The 17028-nt window shown below is 36.9% G+C and overlaps 1 protein-coding gene across 1 annotated transcript in view; it reads left to right on the top strand.

The window, feature by feature from the left end:
• Nucleotides 1-15: 15 nt before the first annotated feature.
• The window catches only part of LOC103257955 (PH domain leucine-rich repeat-containing protein phosphatase 1), a 195248-nt gene continuing 178235 nt past the window's right edge, over nucleotides 16-17028 (top strand). The window contains exon 1 of the mRNA XM_008055664.2: nucleotides 16-213. Coding sequence (XP_008053855.2) covers nucleotides 174-213 — 40 coding nt within the window. The 5' untranslated portion in view covers nucleotides 16-173. The remainder of the gene's footprint in view (nucleotides 214-17028) is intronic.

The raw sequence follows: 17028 nt of genomic DNA on the forward strand, positions 1-17028 counted from the left end.
CGGCGGCCGCCGCGGAGAAAGCGCCCCCGCCGCCCCCGCCGCCCACCCTGTACGTGCAGCTCCACGGAGAGACCACCCGGCGCCTGGAGGCGGACGAGAAGCCATTGCAGATCCAAAACGACTACCTCTTCCAACTGGGATTTGGGGAGCTGTGGAGGGTGCAGGAGGAGGGCATGGACTCGGAGATTGGCTGCCTCATCCGCTTCTATGCAGGTAAGCAATTCACCTGCACGTTGACGGGTGATGGCAGACACGTCCAGGGATTGAGGAACGACTCAGATTGCTCGTCTGCCCACCCAAGAGTAAGTGCGGGTCCTGGTGAGTCTGTGTGTGGTACTTCCTTCCAGCTTTTACGTGCGATCTGTGTATACTGGACGGAGCAATCTTTAAATCTGCGAGTTTTAGTCAAGGGCTCAGAGGTTGGAAAGCAGTGTGGAGGTGGCCGGATCATCAGGAAGTACAGGAAGCAGATACTCCTGAAAGAGGCAGTAGCATGTTTAACAATAAAAATGCTTCCTTCAGGCCTCTCCTCGGGGGCTTGCTGGGTTTCAGGCCGTTTGGGATTTCAGGTAGGCCATCATGTGAACCTAATACTCACGGAGGAAAATGCTCTACCCCTCGACTGCATTTGACTGTCCACTTTCCTGTTCTAGTTGTAAGTACATGCCACCGTGAACTCATGGTGTCAACTGGTGCCCCTGTTTATTCAGCTCTGCATTGCTTATTTACCCACAAAGTCTTCATCAGAAATCTGAAAATAGGATCCCTTTTTAAGTGATACTTTGCCCCAGCACCTTCTTTGCCCTATTTCAGATTCCTCTGCAAGTTTGTCCTGCAACAAAAATGATTTTGTCTGTTTCTTTCTGTCATTTCTTTCTTCCGGCCTGGGTAGTCAGAACTGACCACTGTAATAGGACGTGCAGTAGGGTTTACAGTAAGAATTTAAGTGGCTACTGTTTACTCAAATGTGACCGAAAAATCCTCTCTAGTCTTTTTTCAGAACTTGATCAAATTCTTGACCCACGTAATGTTTCTCTTTTGGCTACAGACATTTCTGGTACTACATTAGGGAGCTACAGGTCCTGGTACTTGAGCTTTATAAGTAGTTTGCATCCTTTCCAATCTGTGGTTTGAAGAATTATGGTCTTAGTGATAAAGAATTTTATTTAAAATTAAATAGCAAAATTAAATCAAGAGTGTTAAATCTGCCAACTGGGCAATCCCCTCGGGTCTCCTCCCACTGCTTTCTTAAAAAAAAAAAATCTGTCAACTTTAGGTTTTAGGTTGTAGGTGATGGTGGGAAAAGGATTATACTTGCAACTCCACTACTTTGTAGCCATCCTTTTAAATTTAGTAAGTTTTTTGGTTCAACTTGTGTTCTAGTGGCAGTTTGATTAGTTTGCATGAAAAAATCTTTACTCCCACATTGAAATATGCAAGACCATGGCATTCCTAGTGAAATGTTCCCCTAAATTCCACTGAAGTTTTTCTGAAAACCTAATGTGGATTTCTGATGAATCTCTGCCTTGTAAAGTAATCCACATCATAACACAACAGCATTCGACAGTATCTGAAGATAATATCTCAACTGGATGTCATGCCTTTTAAAGTTTATGGCCCAGAAAATAGGTGATTTTTTAAAATGTAGGAGCAACAACTGCATATATCTTTTTCTCTTGAAGCTAGTGTAATTTGTAGAATCTTATTTTATAAGAGCATTCATGATTGATTAGGTGCCCTTATAACTAAACTCACTACATAGAAGGATATATATAAAACAAGACATGTATTAACCAGTATTTGAACTTATTTTATGTAGAAGGAGATCTTCGTCCCTTGTTTTGCTCATGATTGGATATGTTGATAATGATAAATGTCCATGGGAAAGGTTTTGGGTGTCACAATCATGAAATTTAAATCTTTGATTCCCTTTGTCTCTTCTAGAGTGTCTAAAATATTCTAAATAGATGATAAGCATTTTTAAAACTTAATGTAAAAATACTTTTTCTGGATAAATCTTAAATTTTTGTTGTGATCATTTTAATCATTTTTATTTTATTCTTTAGGAAAAGCAGTAATTGTAACTGCGTTCTGAACTTACTGCTTTATTTCGGTACACACAGCATAAATACATGTATGGCTCTTGAGTATATGCTCATAAGTGGGGATGCCACACATGGTATCTAACTTATTCTTGAATATGAAGCCAGTGTACAGGTTCTTAGAAGATACCTGTTTGTTACAAAGATGTCTAATTACTTATTTTGGTTTTTAAACAAAATTGAGTTTATTTTAAGCCTAAGTTTATATACATATCTGCTGATATTCATTTGTCATAGAACACAGTTTAGCATATGGTGAGTTCACTTGAAGTTTTTGCAAGGGAAGTTAGTTATATTGATGAACAGAAGGGCTTTGCTGTAATATAAGGTGGTCTCATTTAATGGGAACATTGTCGGGACTTCACATATATGAAGGTTTGCACCAGGCTGGAAGAGATTCCTAGAAATTACCTCTGTGCTCTAATAGTATATAGGACACTTCGACAGGGAAATATTACATTTTGGTAGTAATTCTTTTTCTTAGGAAGAAGTTAATTAATGTTTGTTTTAGATGACACCCTTTAGAAGGTGTTGGAAAATTCTGTACTCCATTTACCTTTGTAATTTTATATATAATTTATTGTTAAATTTGTTGCATGTTTTGCTGTGTGTCATTAGGGTTAAGGATAGCTAGGAAGTTGCTTTTGAAGCCATTTGAATATTTTTCTACTTTTAAATTGAGCTCATTATCTACTGTCTATATAGTTTTTCTAGTCAGCAACCCCCACACCCCTCCCCAGAAGCTCCTATCCAGCGGAGAACTGTCATTCTCTTGAGGGTCACCTTTCAATGAAATTTTAGCATTTATAACCGGACTCAGGTTATTCTTTGAAGGCTTTGAAAGCCATTTGTGGTTGCTTTGAACATTAAAATATTTAGTTGGGTAACATAAAATGAAATTTGCTAATGCGCTAAAAGACATTGGATAAAAGGTGCTATCTAATTACAGAGTTATTAATGAAAACTTAGTTCAAAAATTTGTTGTGGCATCTATCAGGCAGCCATTGTCTTAGCTAATTTAAGGTATGAGAGAATTTAAATAGCTTTATCTGAAGTTACTTCTAAGTATTTAATTCTTAATTTCCTTTTAAAATCAGACAGTTTAAATGAAACAGAATAATTTTAGGTTAAAAAAATTTAAGAACTTAGGTTGCCCAACACAAGTTATGGACTCCTAAACGTGAATGAGAGGCCGTGTCATTGATCAAGGGCAGTAATAAACTAGTTTTTAAAAATAGTTTTGGACTTCTTTCTGGTACTTTTTAAAGTTGAGTACTCTATTGTTCAAATTGTAATAATGGGCAAGAGTGTTGAATCTTGGACAAGATACTCTTACGCATGACTCCTTGGGATTGCTCGGGAACAGTCTCCTTACCCCTCTCATATTTCTTTTCTTTTTTCTCTTCTGGGAGTGATCAAACCTCATGTGGTTTCCCACATGGAAACCAAGAAGGGGGTAGTTCACCATTAAGCTGTAATATTGATGAACAGGTTCTTATTACTGTAATTACAGCAGTATTGAGTAATGTGGTTTGAACATGTGACACCAGTGTGTGCTTGAACAATCTTCAATTTTAAGTACAAGGGATTTAAATTAATTTTGTTGTTTTTTTATACTTATATTTTACATTTGTTTTTGTTGTAACGTACATGCCACCTTTTTCTTCATAATTGTGGTTTGATAACCTCTGTGATATGTTGGGTTTTATCATCTTCAAGAGTCTCAAAGGATTATCTAATTTGTCCTTTCAAAAACATTATTTGGGAGGAGTCAGTGTCAATCCCCTTTTTAGATAGAGAACTGACGTAAAGAGAGGTTTGACTCTTGCTTGTGGGTTTTTAGTCCTTGGCAGAGCTGAGAATAGAGAGCTTGGGTATTCTGTTTTGCAATTCGTATCACTTTCCATGAATTAATGCTGAATTTCATTTATACTTGGATTTTTCACTTGGTTAAAATCATTCAGAAAATACGCTATTTTTGTTGTTAATGAGGTGATATTATCTTCTGGTCCAAAGTGGTATTCCTTGTGAAATGTGAATGGTTCTATGTTTATCATGATAAAAATGTAAAGAACCAAGACTGGCAAATAAGTAGACTATGGAAAAAGTCCTAATGTTCCAAATATTCTGGTTGCAAATATTTATACTTGTGTTTAAGTTGATATGAATTAAAGTCTACAAAATGATTCCTTATTCCCTTACTCAAGCATGCCTCTTTTGTTAAACTGTATATTTTCATTGAGAAGTAGAGAATTAACATATCCCCTGAAAAGTGGATAACTTTTGAGGGTGAAATATCTATCTTATTTGCCTAAAATTTTTATTTTAAAATCAATATATCTTTTAATTGTTTTATAGGTGTTACTATGCTCTTGTACAGTTTTTATAATTTGAGCTAGAGAGTAAGTTCTTCTCCCTGAATTTCATAGTTATTCCTAAAATGATGAGTCTGTTGTACTCATTGAAATATCTGTAGGGAGAGGAGATGAATATAAGTGACTTTTTGTAAAGTTTTGGGTTGAAAGTTGTATCTTTTTGTTGCTATAAGTTTGTTAAAAGCGGCCACCTTAAATGACTGGTGATGCGAAAATGATTATTTTTTAAGTGTAGTGTTTTTGTTGTTTCTCATTCTCTTTCTTAGAATCTTGAATTGAGCTTTTGATTTATTGGTAATATAACATTCGCTGACAACGTATATGATCCAAGCCTAGTATAGTACTTGACATTGTAGTTTAACATTTGTTGAATTGCATCTGTGGAATTTTGTTAAGCAGCTGGCTGTGTGTGCTCTGATTCTTCAGCCTTCCATCCTGTGTGGGTCCCCAGGGATGTGTTAAACACACACACACACACACACACACACACACACACACACACACACACACACACACACACACACACACACACACACGCATTTCTCCCATGGCAGGAGATTTTAGATGTGCCACATACTATTAATATCTTCTATTTCACGTGAGTGAATTCTGTGTGGGTTTTGAGAGAGCAGTTCTCTCTCAAAGTTTTCTTAGAGTTAATAGGTCCCCCCCTTTTCAAAGGCATCTCTTAACTTTGTGGTGAACTTAATGAGACATCTGTCAAATGAGGCATCTTAGATTTAATGATTTTGTGGTGTGCCAGGGTTTAACATAGTTTGGTCTATCTGGACAGGAGAAGGATTTAATTGTACTGTGAAAGTCAAGAGATCCTGAAGCCACTCAATAGAAAAACTATTCTTTTAAAGACGCTTGACATTTTGAAAAAGAGAAAGAGATGTTATCAAAATGTCTAAAACAGTCTGGGAAAACGAAGCCTTTTTTCCCCTTTAAAATCCCACATTCTAAACCCATTCCACCCCTTTAATCACATGCATCTGGTGAAACACTGGTAATGAGGGGTTTTGAATCTGGCCTGATGTCACTGTGCTCCTAGGGCAAACCCCCCCTCCCTTTTTTTTTTTTTTTTTTAACTTACCTTTGGTTTTCTAAAGATAATACAATGAAAACAAACAAATAAATCAAATGGATTCTTTACATATATTGAGTTATTTATAACCTAAGGCTGTGTGACTGTGTTTGGATTTGTTTGAAACTTTAACTTTAGAAAATGTTGATAAATTGAAATTCAATAATCTGGAAGGAACAGACTTTAATGATACCTTCATTAAAGGACATTAGTATACTTGGTTAACTGTGAACGAGCAACTCTTGCAAGTTGTGTGATATGGCATTTTTTATCAAGCATAATAACAGTTACTGGATTAAAGAAGTGTTATTATACTTTAATTTTTAGCTTTGGAATGATTTTGTTGTTTTACTATGACTTGACTTTGTATACTTTTCAGCATATTAAATGCAGCAAAGCATAACTATCCATAGTGCCACATTCATGCTGAAATAATTTTTTTCCTGATGCATTTTTACATTTGAGGTTGTTTTTATACATCGTAAAACCTATCTAATGATAGAATAAAGTGTTTTGTTGAAGCATAAGTTCAGTGCTAAGTCTAGACTGAGTTTGTAACCTAGAAGTTCTCCTGGAAACTGGGTAAAAGTCTTTTAGGTTTTATATATTGTATAAATTCACAGATATCCATACTTTAGCAAAAAGCAAAAAATACCCAGAATATTTGGCATATACTTTCCTAAATGAAGCTTGGCTAAAAAAGTAAATTAGCCTCATTTGTAGTTTGTGAAAGCATTCATTTGAAGATTGAATAACATTGGAAATATTTGGTTTTGGACCATTTCAGTAATGAGTGAAAAACCTAATTAGACGTTTGAAGTTTGAGATAATTTGAATTGGTTATTTATTTTTAAAGTCTTTTTTTTCACATTCTGTTCGAGCAGAAAGGGATTTGTATTCATTGCTATTTCTTCTGACTCATATATCTGAAGAGCAGTTGGAGAATGAATCTTTTCATATACCTGCCTCAGTTAATAATATGTTAGAATGCTTGGACTTTCTTTTAGAATACCAGGCATGTTTTTAAATACAGTGAGAACTTGACTGATGTATAGGGGATGAGGTTGGGAGAAAGTAACCCTTTTCAAAAACATAACTTTGGGAAAGAATTTGTATCCTTTTATCTCACACTCTGAGAGGAAATGTACTGTCTTAAATAAACTAGTGTGAGAGTTGGTAAACTTGGCTTGACTTTGGGCATTCATTTTAACCTATCCTGGACTTTGATTTCCTCATTTGTAAAATGCTAGGGTTGAAGTAGATCTCTTCCAACTTCTTAACGTTCTGGGACTTCATTAGAGAGCCTGGTTTTTTGAAGGGCTTTGGACATTTCATTTGTTTTAAGTTCTGTAAAACCTTCCAAGGATTTAAAACTGTCTAAACCCCTGCTTTTTCTTATGGGCTTGGACCTAATACCCGCATAAGCAAGATAGCCTGAGGTTACCAACCAAAGTAGACTTCCTCTTTGGTGTAGATTAGGACTAATGAAGAATAGATAATGTTTGATTACCTTCTTCTTGCCAATCTTATTCCCCAAAGCAAAATTCAGCATGACTGGAAATGAATTTAAAGAACCACATCCTCTTTTAGAGTAAAATTCTTTTCTTAAATTGACGTATAAGCAAGATACCTTCATAAATCAGTTTTACTATATTAACTCTGTATCAGAGGGATTCAAATGTGCAAAATTTACTGACTGGTTAGCTTTAATTCATGGTGAGCTTTATGCACATCTACCAGTGCCTAGAGTCAGCAGGAGAAAAAGCAATTAAAAGCAAAATTTTTGCAGTTATTTTGATTAGGTTATGGAATTTTGGGTCCTGTACAGATAATTTAGTCCAACATCTGTATTTTTATAGATGAGGAAAGTAAACCCATAGAAGTTAAGTGTCTGGTGCTAAGATCGTTGGTAAAGTCAGTCTCAAATCAGTCTCAGAATTAGGACCCGTACCTAGAATTTTGATACTCTATCCAGTGTTCTTTTTTCTTTACACTATCAGCTTGTATACTTATTATCTTTGAATGTTCCTTAAAAAAACTGTGTGCTTCACACAGTTGTGGTTTCTCTGTTACTTCAGGTTTTTCTAGTTTCTTTTCATTCTAATCAGTGCTTTTGAGAGGTTATGATATCACTGTGACAAATTGTAAGGGAGGAGCTTTTAATGGAGCAGCTGGATATTTTAATTGTGCAGAGGGAAATTAGATTTCATCAATGATGTTATTCTTTGGGGGATTCAAAGTAGAACTTTTGACAGACAGTTGACTGAGAAGGATGTACAGTGCGAGAAATCAATGTTCATTCAGTACTTTGGAGTTGAAATTGTTAGAATAGAAATGTTGGGAAATGAAATTATTGAATTAAAAAATATTTGGGAGAAAAATTTAAGACTAGATTTTGAAAAAATTTCCATTCAAATACACATATATTAAAAATATTCAGTACTCATTATATTTTTATTTCAGTTTTTAAAAAAGAGTTATCTCAAAATGAATTACATTAGTTTATTATCAGGTATATGTATACAGTTCTACCTTTCTGAGATGTAAAAAAATTAAAATCACTTTGTTCAGTAGTCTTTGGGCTTTTGTTGTATGCTGATTTTGGAAGTCTTTACCATATTGAAATTGCCATTGCTTTGAATACTTTCTCTCTGTTAAAAAAAAGAGAGAAAAAGACATATCTTGTTTCTGTTAGCAAAAAGACAGTTTGTGAACTCTGGAAACAAACATTTCCAGATATTTTTAGGGATATGAGAGAGATTTCCCTTTATACTTGGTTTATTTTAATTTAATTATTTACCTTAAGCAAAAGTTTTAATTTTCCTTCTATGGAAATTAACCTACTAAGTCAATTAGTTCCCCAAATATTACTGTTCATTTTCAATATGTGGAAAGGAACTTCTTAAAAATATTTAAGTACTAAATGGGTAAGAATACATTGCATCTGGCATATTAAATATGTACTCCAAATGTTGAAACAGATGAGAAATTTGTCTTGATGGTCTCTTCGAGAGGTGGTATGGCTGGTGCGCAGCTGACATTGTTTTAAGTAACTAGGAACTTTCCTGCATAAATGTTGCTATAATTGGCAGATTCATTCTTTTCCTTATACATACACGATACATGCACACACATATGTTCTCCATTCCACTGAGTGTGGAGGTAGGATGTAATGGGAGGTGGTAGTTGTATTTATGCATGGGGGTGGGGTGGGACAAATAGTCTTAGGGGGAAAAAGATCTTGATTTACAAAAATTTGTAGTTCTTGATTTTGTTGAACTTTTCCCCTACATGTTAATTGATAACTTTCTGTGAATGCCTGTTCTTATTCCTTACCCATTTTTTCCCTTTGGCTGGATGTTTGTCTTTTTCCTACTTATTTATGGATTTATTTGGGAGTTATACAGGGAAACTAGTTTTGTTTTCCAAGTCATTAATATTTTCTTTACTCTTTCACTTTTAAGTCATTCTTTTCCTCTGGTTTTTAGAATCTGTGTCATGCTTAGGAAGGTCTCCCCATTTTCTTTGCTTAAACCTTTAATCTATGTTAACTAAGATAGGAAGGAGGAAAGATAAAAAATTGTCCCTACTTTTTAAATTGAGTAACTGTGTTTCTTCACGGATTTAAAATGCCACTTTCCCCCAGAGTTTATGCCTTAAAAAAAAAAAAAAAAAATAGAACTGGTAGGCAGAGGATTAAAATCTATGATATGGAATAATCTAGGTTTAGTAGATATTTTGGACTTGCTGAGGTAAAATAGGGAGAAAGGGAAGGATCTTTAGCTGATTTTATCACTGCATTTCTTTTATACTTACTAATTTCCTGTGCCATCATTACTTTTAGGATAGCAGCTTACACACTTCTGGAATATGAATATTGATAAATCCTTTCCTGTGGATTCTTTATCATCTCTTAAGTGGTGAGGATAGCAGAGGAAGAGGGAGGCTGGACTATAAAATATTGGTTGGATATGGTCTTTGTCATTTACATATTCAGGATATTTTTTTTAAACAGTGACATAAAGCAGTGATTCCCATTTTTCAAGTTTGAGCTCTTTGAATAAATTATCTTGTATTAGATACCAATCTCAGTGCTTATTTATACTAAACAGATTTCTTTTTTCACCTCTTGGAGAAGTTGTGGGGGCTACACCCTGAAGGTCGCTGTGAAGTACATATGGTTTATCTTAGATTTTAGAAAAAAGGAAGACTAATGTGCTTGAAGTCAGTAGGCTGCCAGTGGTGCCTTGAAGTTTTCTTTGGTTGACCTGAGAATGGGGTTCCATACGTAGTCATGAATTGATGGCAATTCTTGATTATCGGACTGTCATTAGAAATAACTCTGATTTGAGATTGCAGAACATTGTGATACTGAGGCCAGTGTTCTAATGGTACCCTGAGTGATTTAGTGTTCTCAAGTAAATGAACTCCCAGAAAAGATGAAGTAGTTTAGTGGGGATGGGGGAAGAGAAAAGTAACATGCCAAATATAGAAAAGTCAAATTAGAACATCTGCCTCTTTGGCTTTCATGGCCTGGTGATCAATTCTTTTTTCTTTTTTTTAGTTGGAGTCTCACTCTGTCACCCAGACTGGAGTGCAGTGGCCGCTCCCGGCCACCGCGCCTCGACCTGCTGGGCTCCAGCGATCCTTCTGCCTCAGCCTTCTGAGTAGCCGGAATTACAGGCATGTGCTACCACGCCCGGCTGATTTTTTGATTTATTATAGAGATGAGGTCTTGCTGCCCAGGCGCGTCTATAAGTGACCACAAAACACAAATTGTACAACTCTTGGATTTTGTGTCTTTATGAGATCCTAATTGGTTGAGAACTGAGTTTTTTTTCCTGCAGGCTTTCAGTTGTATTGCTGAAGTTCCACATCACTTTTGCTGGAGCAGGCTCTAGGCTTTAATACATTAGCACTTAAGGAAAGAATCTCCAGATCCATTGCTCTAAAACCTAATGAAATAAAACTGTGGTCACCAAACTTACTTAGATTTTTACAAGTGATATTTCTTTCTTCCTTCCACAGTGACAAACCAGATGTCATTCTGTAAACATTTGAATAAATAAGCACAAAAGAATTAAACTTCCTCAGCATAATTATATCGCGCTGAATAATGTTCAGGAAATTGTGTAATGCTTTGTTATTTAGCAAACATTTATATCATCCTTACTATATGCTAAGCACTGTTTTAAGTTCTGTATAAATATTAATCTAATCTTCATAACAACTCTTTGAGGTATTATAGATAGAGAAACTGAGTTGTAGAGCAGTTGGTAGTTTATGTAGGTTTGTACAGGGTACAAAACAGGAAAAATTTAAGTCCAGGCATCTGACACCAGAATTGATTAGTAATTGTCCTCCTTGATTTGCTGAATATGGTAAACTTAGTCCTAATAAGTGTCTGTGGCTAGTTTGGGCACATCTGCATCTGTGAAGCATGGACTTCGAACTAGTTAAGACCTGGACTCAAGGTCTGGCTGTGCCATTGACTCCAGAGTCCTGCTTCTTTCTTTTCTACCTGCTGCACAAGGTTGTTGATAGGATCAAATGAAATAATGAATAAAAGTGCCTAGGACAACAGTATTAGTTGTTACAAACCAAGCTCCGTCACTTTGGGATATATGTTGCCACTTTTTCTTAGGTTGGAAAGAGCACTGACTGAGGAACTGGAGACCTGTGTTGGATTATGGGCTTCTTCTTTACTTGATGTGAGGCCTATGATAAATCCTTTAACTTCCTCCAGTATCATTTATTAGACAAAAAGAGAGAGGAAAGGTGACACCAAAACAAACAAACAAACAAAAAAACTCAAAGAACTTTGTGAGATTTAGATTTGAAGATATATGTGGAAGTGCTTTGTAAACTGTGAGATGTTGTACAGATATAATGTGGTTTTATTATTTTTAGCAATAGTAAATTGCGACATGTTAATTAGAGTTGATTAGGGCTCATGAAGGAAGATGGAATATACTTTTGTTGGGCACTGATGCTCAGTTAAATGGAAGACTGTACAGACAAACCTTGCTTTATTGTGCTTCTCAGATACTGCGTTTCTTACAAATGGAAGACTTGTGGCAACTTTGTATCGAGGAAGTCTATTGGCACCATTTTTTTGCAACAGTATGTGCTCATTTTGTGTCTCTCACCTTTTGGTAATTCTTGCGGTATTTCAAACTGTTTCATTATTAGTATATCTGTTATTGTGGTCTGTGATTAGTGGTCTTTGATGTTACTATTGTAATTGTTTTGGGGCACCACAAACCACACCCACATAAGACAGCAAAAAAGTTGTATGTATTTTAATTGCTCCACCAGCCAGTCGGTTGGCTGACCCCCCATTTTGTCTTCTCCCCTGAGGCCTCCCTATTCCCTAAGACACAACAGTTTTGAAATTAGGCCAGTTAGGAACCCTTCAATGGCCTCTAAATGTTCAAGTAAAAGGAAGAGTTGTATGTCTCTCACTTTAAATCAAAAGCTAGAAATGATTAAGCTTAATAAGGAAGCCATGTTGGAAATGGAAAGCTGGGCCTCCTGTGCCAGACAGTTAGCCAAGCTGTGAATACAAAGGACAAGTTCTTGAAGGAAATTAAATTCGCTACTTTAGTGAACACATGAACAACAAGAAAGCAAAACAGCCTTGTTGCTGGTATGGTTTGTGTAGAAGATCATACTAGCCACAACGTTCACTTAAGCCAAAGCCTATTGCAGAGCAAATCCTAACTTTTTAAAATTAGGCTGAGAGAGGTGAGGAAACTGCAGAAGAAAAGTTTGAAAAGGTCGGTTCATGAGCTTGAAGAAAAGAGCTGTCTTTGTAACATAAAAGTGCCAGGTGAAGCAGCAAGTGCTGATACACAAGCTGCAACAAGTTATCCAGAATATATAGCTTAGATCCTTGATGAAGGATCTTCTATTAGAGGATGACATCTAGGACTTTCGAATCTAGAGAGGAGAAGCCAGCACTTGGCCTCAGAGCTTCAGAAACAGGTTGACGCGCTTGTTAGGAATTAATGCAGCTGGTGACTTTATGTTGAAGCCAATGCTCATTTATCATTCTGAAAATCCTAGGGCCCTTGAGAATAATGCTGAATCTATTCTGCCTGTGCCCTATGAATGGAACAGTAAAACCTTGATTACAGCACATGTGTTTATGGCATGGTTTACTTAACATTTTAAGCCCACTGTTGAGACCTACTGCTCAGAAAAAAAGATTACTTTCAAAATATTACTGCTCACTGACAATACATCTAGTCATCAAAGAGCTCTAATGGAAATGTACAAGGAGATTAATGTTGTTTTCATGCCTGCTAACACAGTATGCTCTCTGCAGCCCATGGATCAAAGAGTAATTTTGACTTTCAGGTCTTATTTAAGAAATACATTTTGCCGCAGATAATGATTCCTCTGATGGATCTGGGCAAAGTAAATTGAAAATCTTCTGGAAAGGATTCACCATTCTAGATGTCATTAAGAACTTTCATGATTCCTGGGAGACGGTCAAAATATCAACATTAGTAGTAGTTTGGAAGAAGTTGATTTCAACCTTAATGGATGGCTTTGAAGGGTTCAGGACTTCAGTGGAGGAAGTCACTACACAGTGGCTGAAATAGCAAGAGAGCCTGAAGATGGGACTCAGTTGCTGTAATCTCATGGTCAAGTTTGAACAGATGAGGAGTTGCTTTCTATGGATGAACAAAGAAAGTGGTTTCTTGAGATGGAGTCTGTTCCTGGGATGCTGTAAACGTTGTTAAAGGATTTAGAATATTTTGTAAACTTAGTTGATAACCTAGTGGCAGGGTTTGAGAGAATTGACTCAAATGTTGAAGAAGTTCTGCTATGAGTAAAATATTATCACACACAAAGATAACTTTTGCGAAAGGAAAAGTCAGTTGATGTGGCAGACTTTATTGTAGTCTTATTTTAGGACATTGCCACAGCCATCCCAATCTTCAGCAGCAGCTCTCCTGATCAGTCAGCAGCTGTCAACATTGAGGCTTAGACCCTCCACCAGCAAAAAGATTATAACTCACTGAAGGCTCAGATGATTGTAAGTACTTTTTAGCAGTAAAGTATTTTTAAATTAAGGTATGTACATTGTGTTTTTAGACAAAATGCTGTTATACACTTAATAAACTAGGCTACAGTGTAGTATAAACACAACTTTTGTATGCACTGGGAGACGAAAATTCATGTGACTTGCTTTATCGTGATATTCACTGTATTGCAGATATACTGCAATTGAACCCACAGGATCTATTTCAAGATATACCTGTATGCATTCATTTATCCACTCATTCGGTAATTACTGTGTCAAAGGTACTTTTTTGAATTAAAGATGACTAATGTGAACTGTGTAAGATCCCTTGAAATACGTACTGAAGGTACGTTTGTAGAGATGAACAAGCCAGTATTTACAATAATAGGGTGAAAAGTGTTCTAATACAGACATAATGTTCACAGGTTATTATAGTAGCAGAAAAGAAGAGGCTCCTAACTCTACTGTGTGCTGCCCTTGGAGGACTGGAAGGAGTAGACTGTTTCTTCAATTCTTGGATCCTGAATTATTTTAGGGGCAACTATAGATTACTGGTTCAAGATCCAATCTGATTGAGTTTAGTATTAATCCAGTTTAATCCTTAAAATTTACCAAATACTACTCTTACTAGGCATCTGGGCCTTTTTTTAGCCACTTAAATCATTTTGGGCTTTATTTCATTTTATTTTATTTTATTTTATTTTATTTTATTTTATGTTTTTGAGTTGGAGTCTCACTCTGTCGTGCAGTGGCACGCTTCCGGCCACCGCATCCTCGACCTGCTGGGCTCCGGCAATCCTTCCGCCTCAGCCTTCCAAGTAGCTGGAACTACAGGCGCGCGCTATCATGCCTGGCTAATTTTTTGATTTATTGTAGAGATGAGGTCTCGCCAAATTGCCCAGGCGGGTCTCGAACCCGCAGGCTCTGGCAGTCCACTCACCTCAGCTTCCCAAAGCGTGGGATTGCAGGCTGAGCCACCGAGCCTGGCTTGGGCTTTATTTATTATCATAGTTTATGAGGATATCAGTTCTGTCTTAAGCAAATTTTAGTTTAGTTTTTCTGAATAGGAAATGTAAATGTGCACATGTTAGAGGTTGCACTGAAGCATGGCAGTGTCTATAGTACACTGAAAGACATTTTCTTAAATCTTTTTTTAAGGCCCATGAGGTTTTATTTTCCTGTGGATTTATAAGATTTTGGGGAAATGCTGTTTATCTTCTGAAGGCAGATACATTTTTAGTTTAGTGTTATATGTAGACCATGTTCATGTGAAATTTGGAAGATGATGAATTAATCATAACCTGGGAGCATTTTAGAAAAAACTTTTGTCTACTCTCTGGATCTTCATGGAGGAAGGATTTTTTTTTTCTTCTTAAAAGCCTCTTGAATGTATTAGGAAAAAATAAAACTCTTTAGTGCATATGTAAGCAAAGATAACTTATTAACTCTCGTATCAATGGCTATAAAACCTATACTACACACATGATAAGTTAAGTTAAAAAAACATCAAAACAACAACAAAACACCTGACAGCCTCTTGGTTCTAAGCAACTGACAGATTAACCCAAGTGACATTACCTCCAGGATAATGTTGATGGATAAAGGAAAGTAGTGGTGTTCATTTATCTTTAAGTTACTATCATAGGCACGGTTATACTTACCCCATTCTACAGTATCCTCTTTGTCTTTTAGAAATATTTGTAATGTTGAAATAGACTAAACCGGAGTCGTCTGTAGTTGGTTACTAAGTCAGAACCTGATGAATGTCATAATTGAAGTAATAACTGCCAGAATATATAGCTTTGCCAGGCTTTACAGGCATAAAATGCATGGGTATAAAATGCAACCTCATGGGTATCCAGAGATGGCATAGAATCTTATCATTGAAAGGAACCAGAGGGCATCTATCTAGTCTAGTTTCTTACCTAGCATAGACATCTGTGCTTGTATATTCCTGATTGATGGTCATCTGGTGTGTGCTTATTGACTGCTTGTGTTGAGCCTTGGTCCTTGAAAAGTGGTCTGCAGACCAGTACCATCAGTCTGGCCTGTGAACTTGTTAGAACTGCAGAATCTCAGGCCCCACCTCAGACTTACTGGATAATCAGCATTTTAGCAAGATCTCCAGGTGTTTCAACTGCACAATACAGTTTGAGAAGCACTAGTGTTGGATGAATTGGGAGTGCAGATGTTAGAAGATGGAGGAAGAAAACTATTGTGAGGGTCTTAGCTAGGGCAGTGGGAAGGAGCTCCAGATAATGTGGGCATTATCCGGAGACTCGGTTGCTAATTAGCTCTCTCTCGGTGAAAGAAGCTCAGAGATGTCACATTTGCAGTTGAGTGATAGGAGCGTTCATAAAAGGGGAAAGCAAAGTGGGTCAGTTCATAAAAGGGGAAAGCAAAGTGTTGTGCAGAGGACATTGCTAATTATTTCAGTAAACCTTGAGCACCAGGCACTGCAGTTAGGAGTTGGTGACATAATGAATAAAGGTGTGTCTTCTGCTGTTAGTATTTATAATTGAACATTGAGAAAATGGTTTAGTGTGGTGGGTCATGCCTGTAATGCCAGTACTTGGGTAGGCTGAGATGGGAGGATTGCGTGAGGCCTGGAATTTGAGACCAGCCTAGGCAACATGGTAAGACTGTACAAAAATTTTAAAAACTAGCTGAGTGCAGTGGCATGTGCTTGTAGTTCCTGCTACTCAGGAGACTGAGGCAGAAGAATTTCTTGAGCCCAGGAGTTTGAGGCTGCGATGAGATGATTCCCACTGCACTTCAGCCTGGGCAGCACACTGAGATGTTTTGTTTTGTCTCTTAAAGAAACAAAACAAAACATTGGCGGACTGATTTTGCTGAGGCATGAGTTAGAAATGGTCATACACATTAAGCTGATACAGCCATCTGTTTAGCAGGTAAATGGACCTGGCTCACCATCCAGCTTCCAAATCTCAGTGGAACTTTGCTGCTTTCTGCATGACACCATATGTGTGGTAACTCTCAAGAGGGGCAATATAGCATTATTTACTCGGTTATTGTATAAGAGCCATTTAAAAAAATATGCAATAAATGCTAGTACTGGCTATGGCTATGAAACATAAATTAAGAGTTCTAAAAAGAGTGTTTGTATTAATGGAGGTATTTACACAGTGCCAAGGGAACCCAGAAAAGCTGATGAACTGACTTGCTAGAAGTGAAATGCTCTGGAAAGCCTTCCTGGGAAGGAGTTTCTGTGTGAAAGGCGACTAGCATTACATGAAAAGGGTTTGTCAGGTACTAAAGCACAGTGAGAGGGACTGATGTGGGTGAGGAATGGTCAGTAGTTAGAGTGGTGAAGTATTAGGTGTTGTGATGAAGAGTGTTTTAAGAGATGAGACGAAGCTGGGCTCGGTGGCTCAGCCTGTAATCCCGCGCCTTTGGGAGGCTGAGGTG

This window comes from Carlito syrichta, unplaced genomic scaffold (genome assembly GCF_000164805.1).
Source record: "Carlito syrichta isolate Samal-C Ts95f unplaced genomic scaffold, Tarsius_syrichta-2.0.1 Scaffold82257, whole genome shotgun sequence".
Lineage (NCBI taxonomy): Eukaryota > Metazoa > Chordata > Mammalia > Primates > Tarsiidae > Carlito > Carlito syrichta.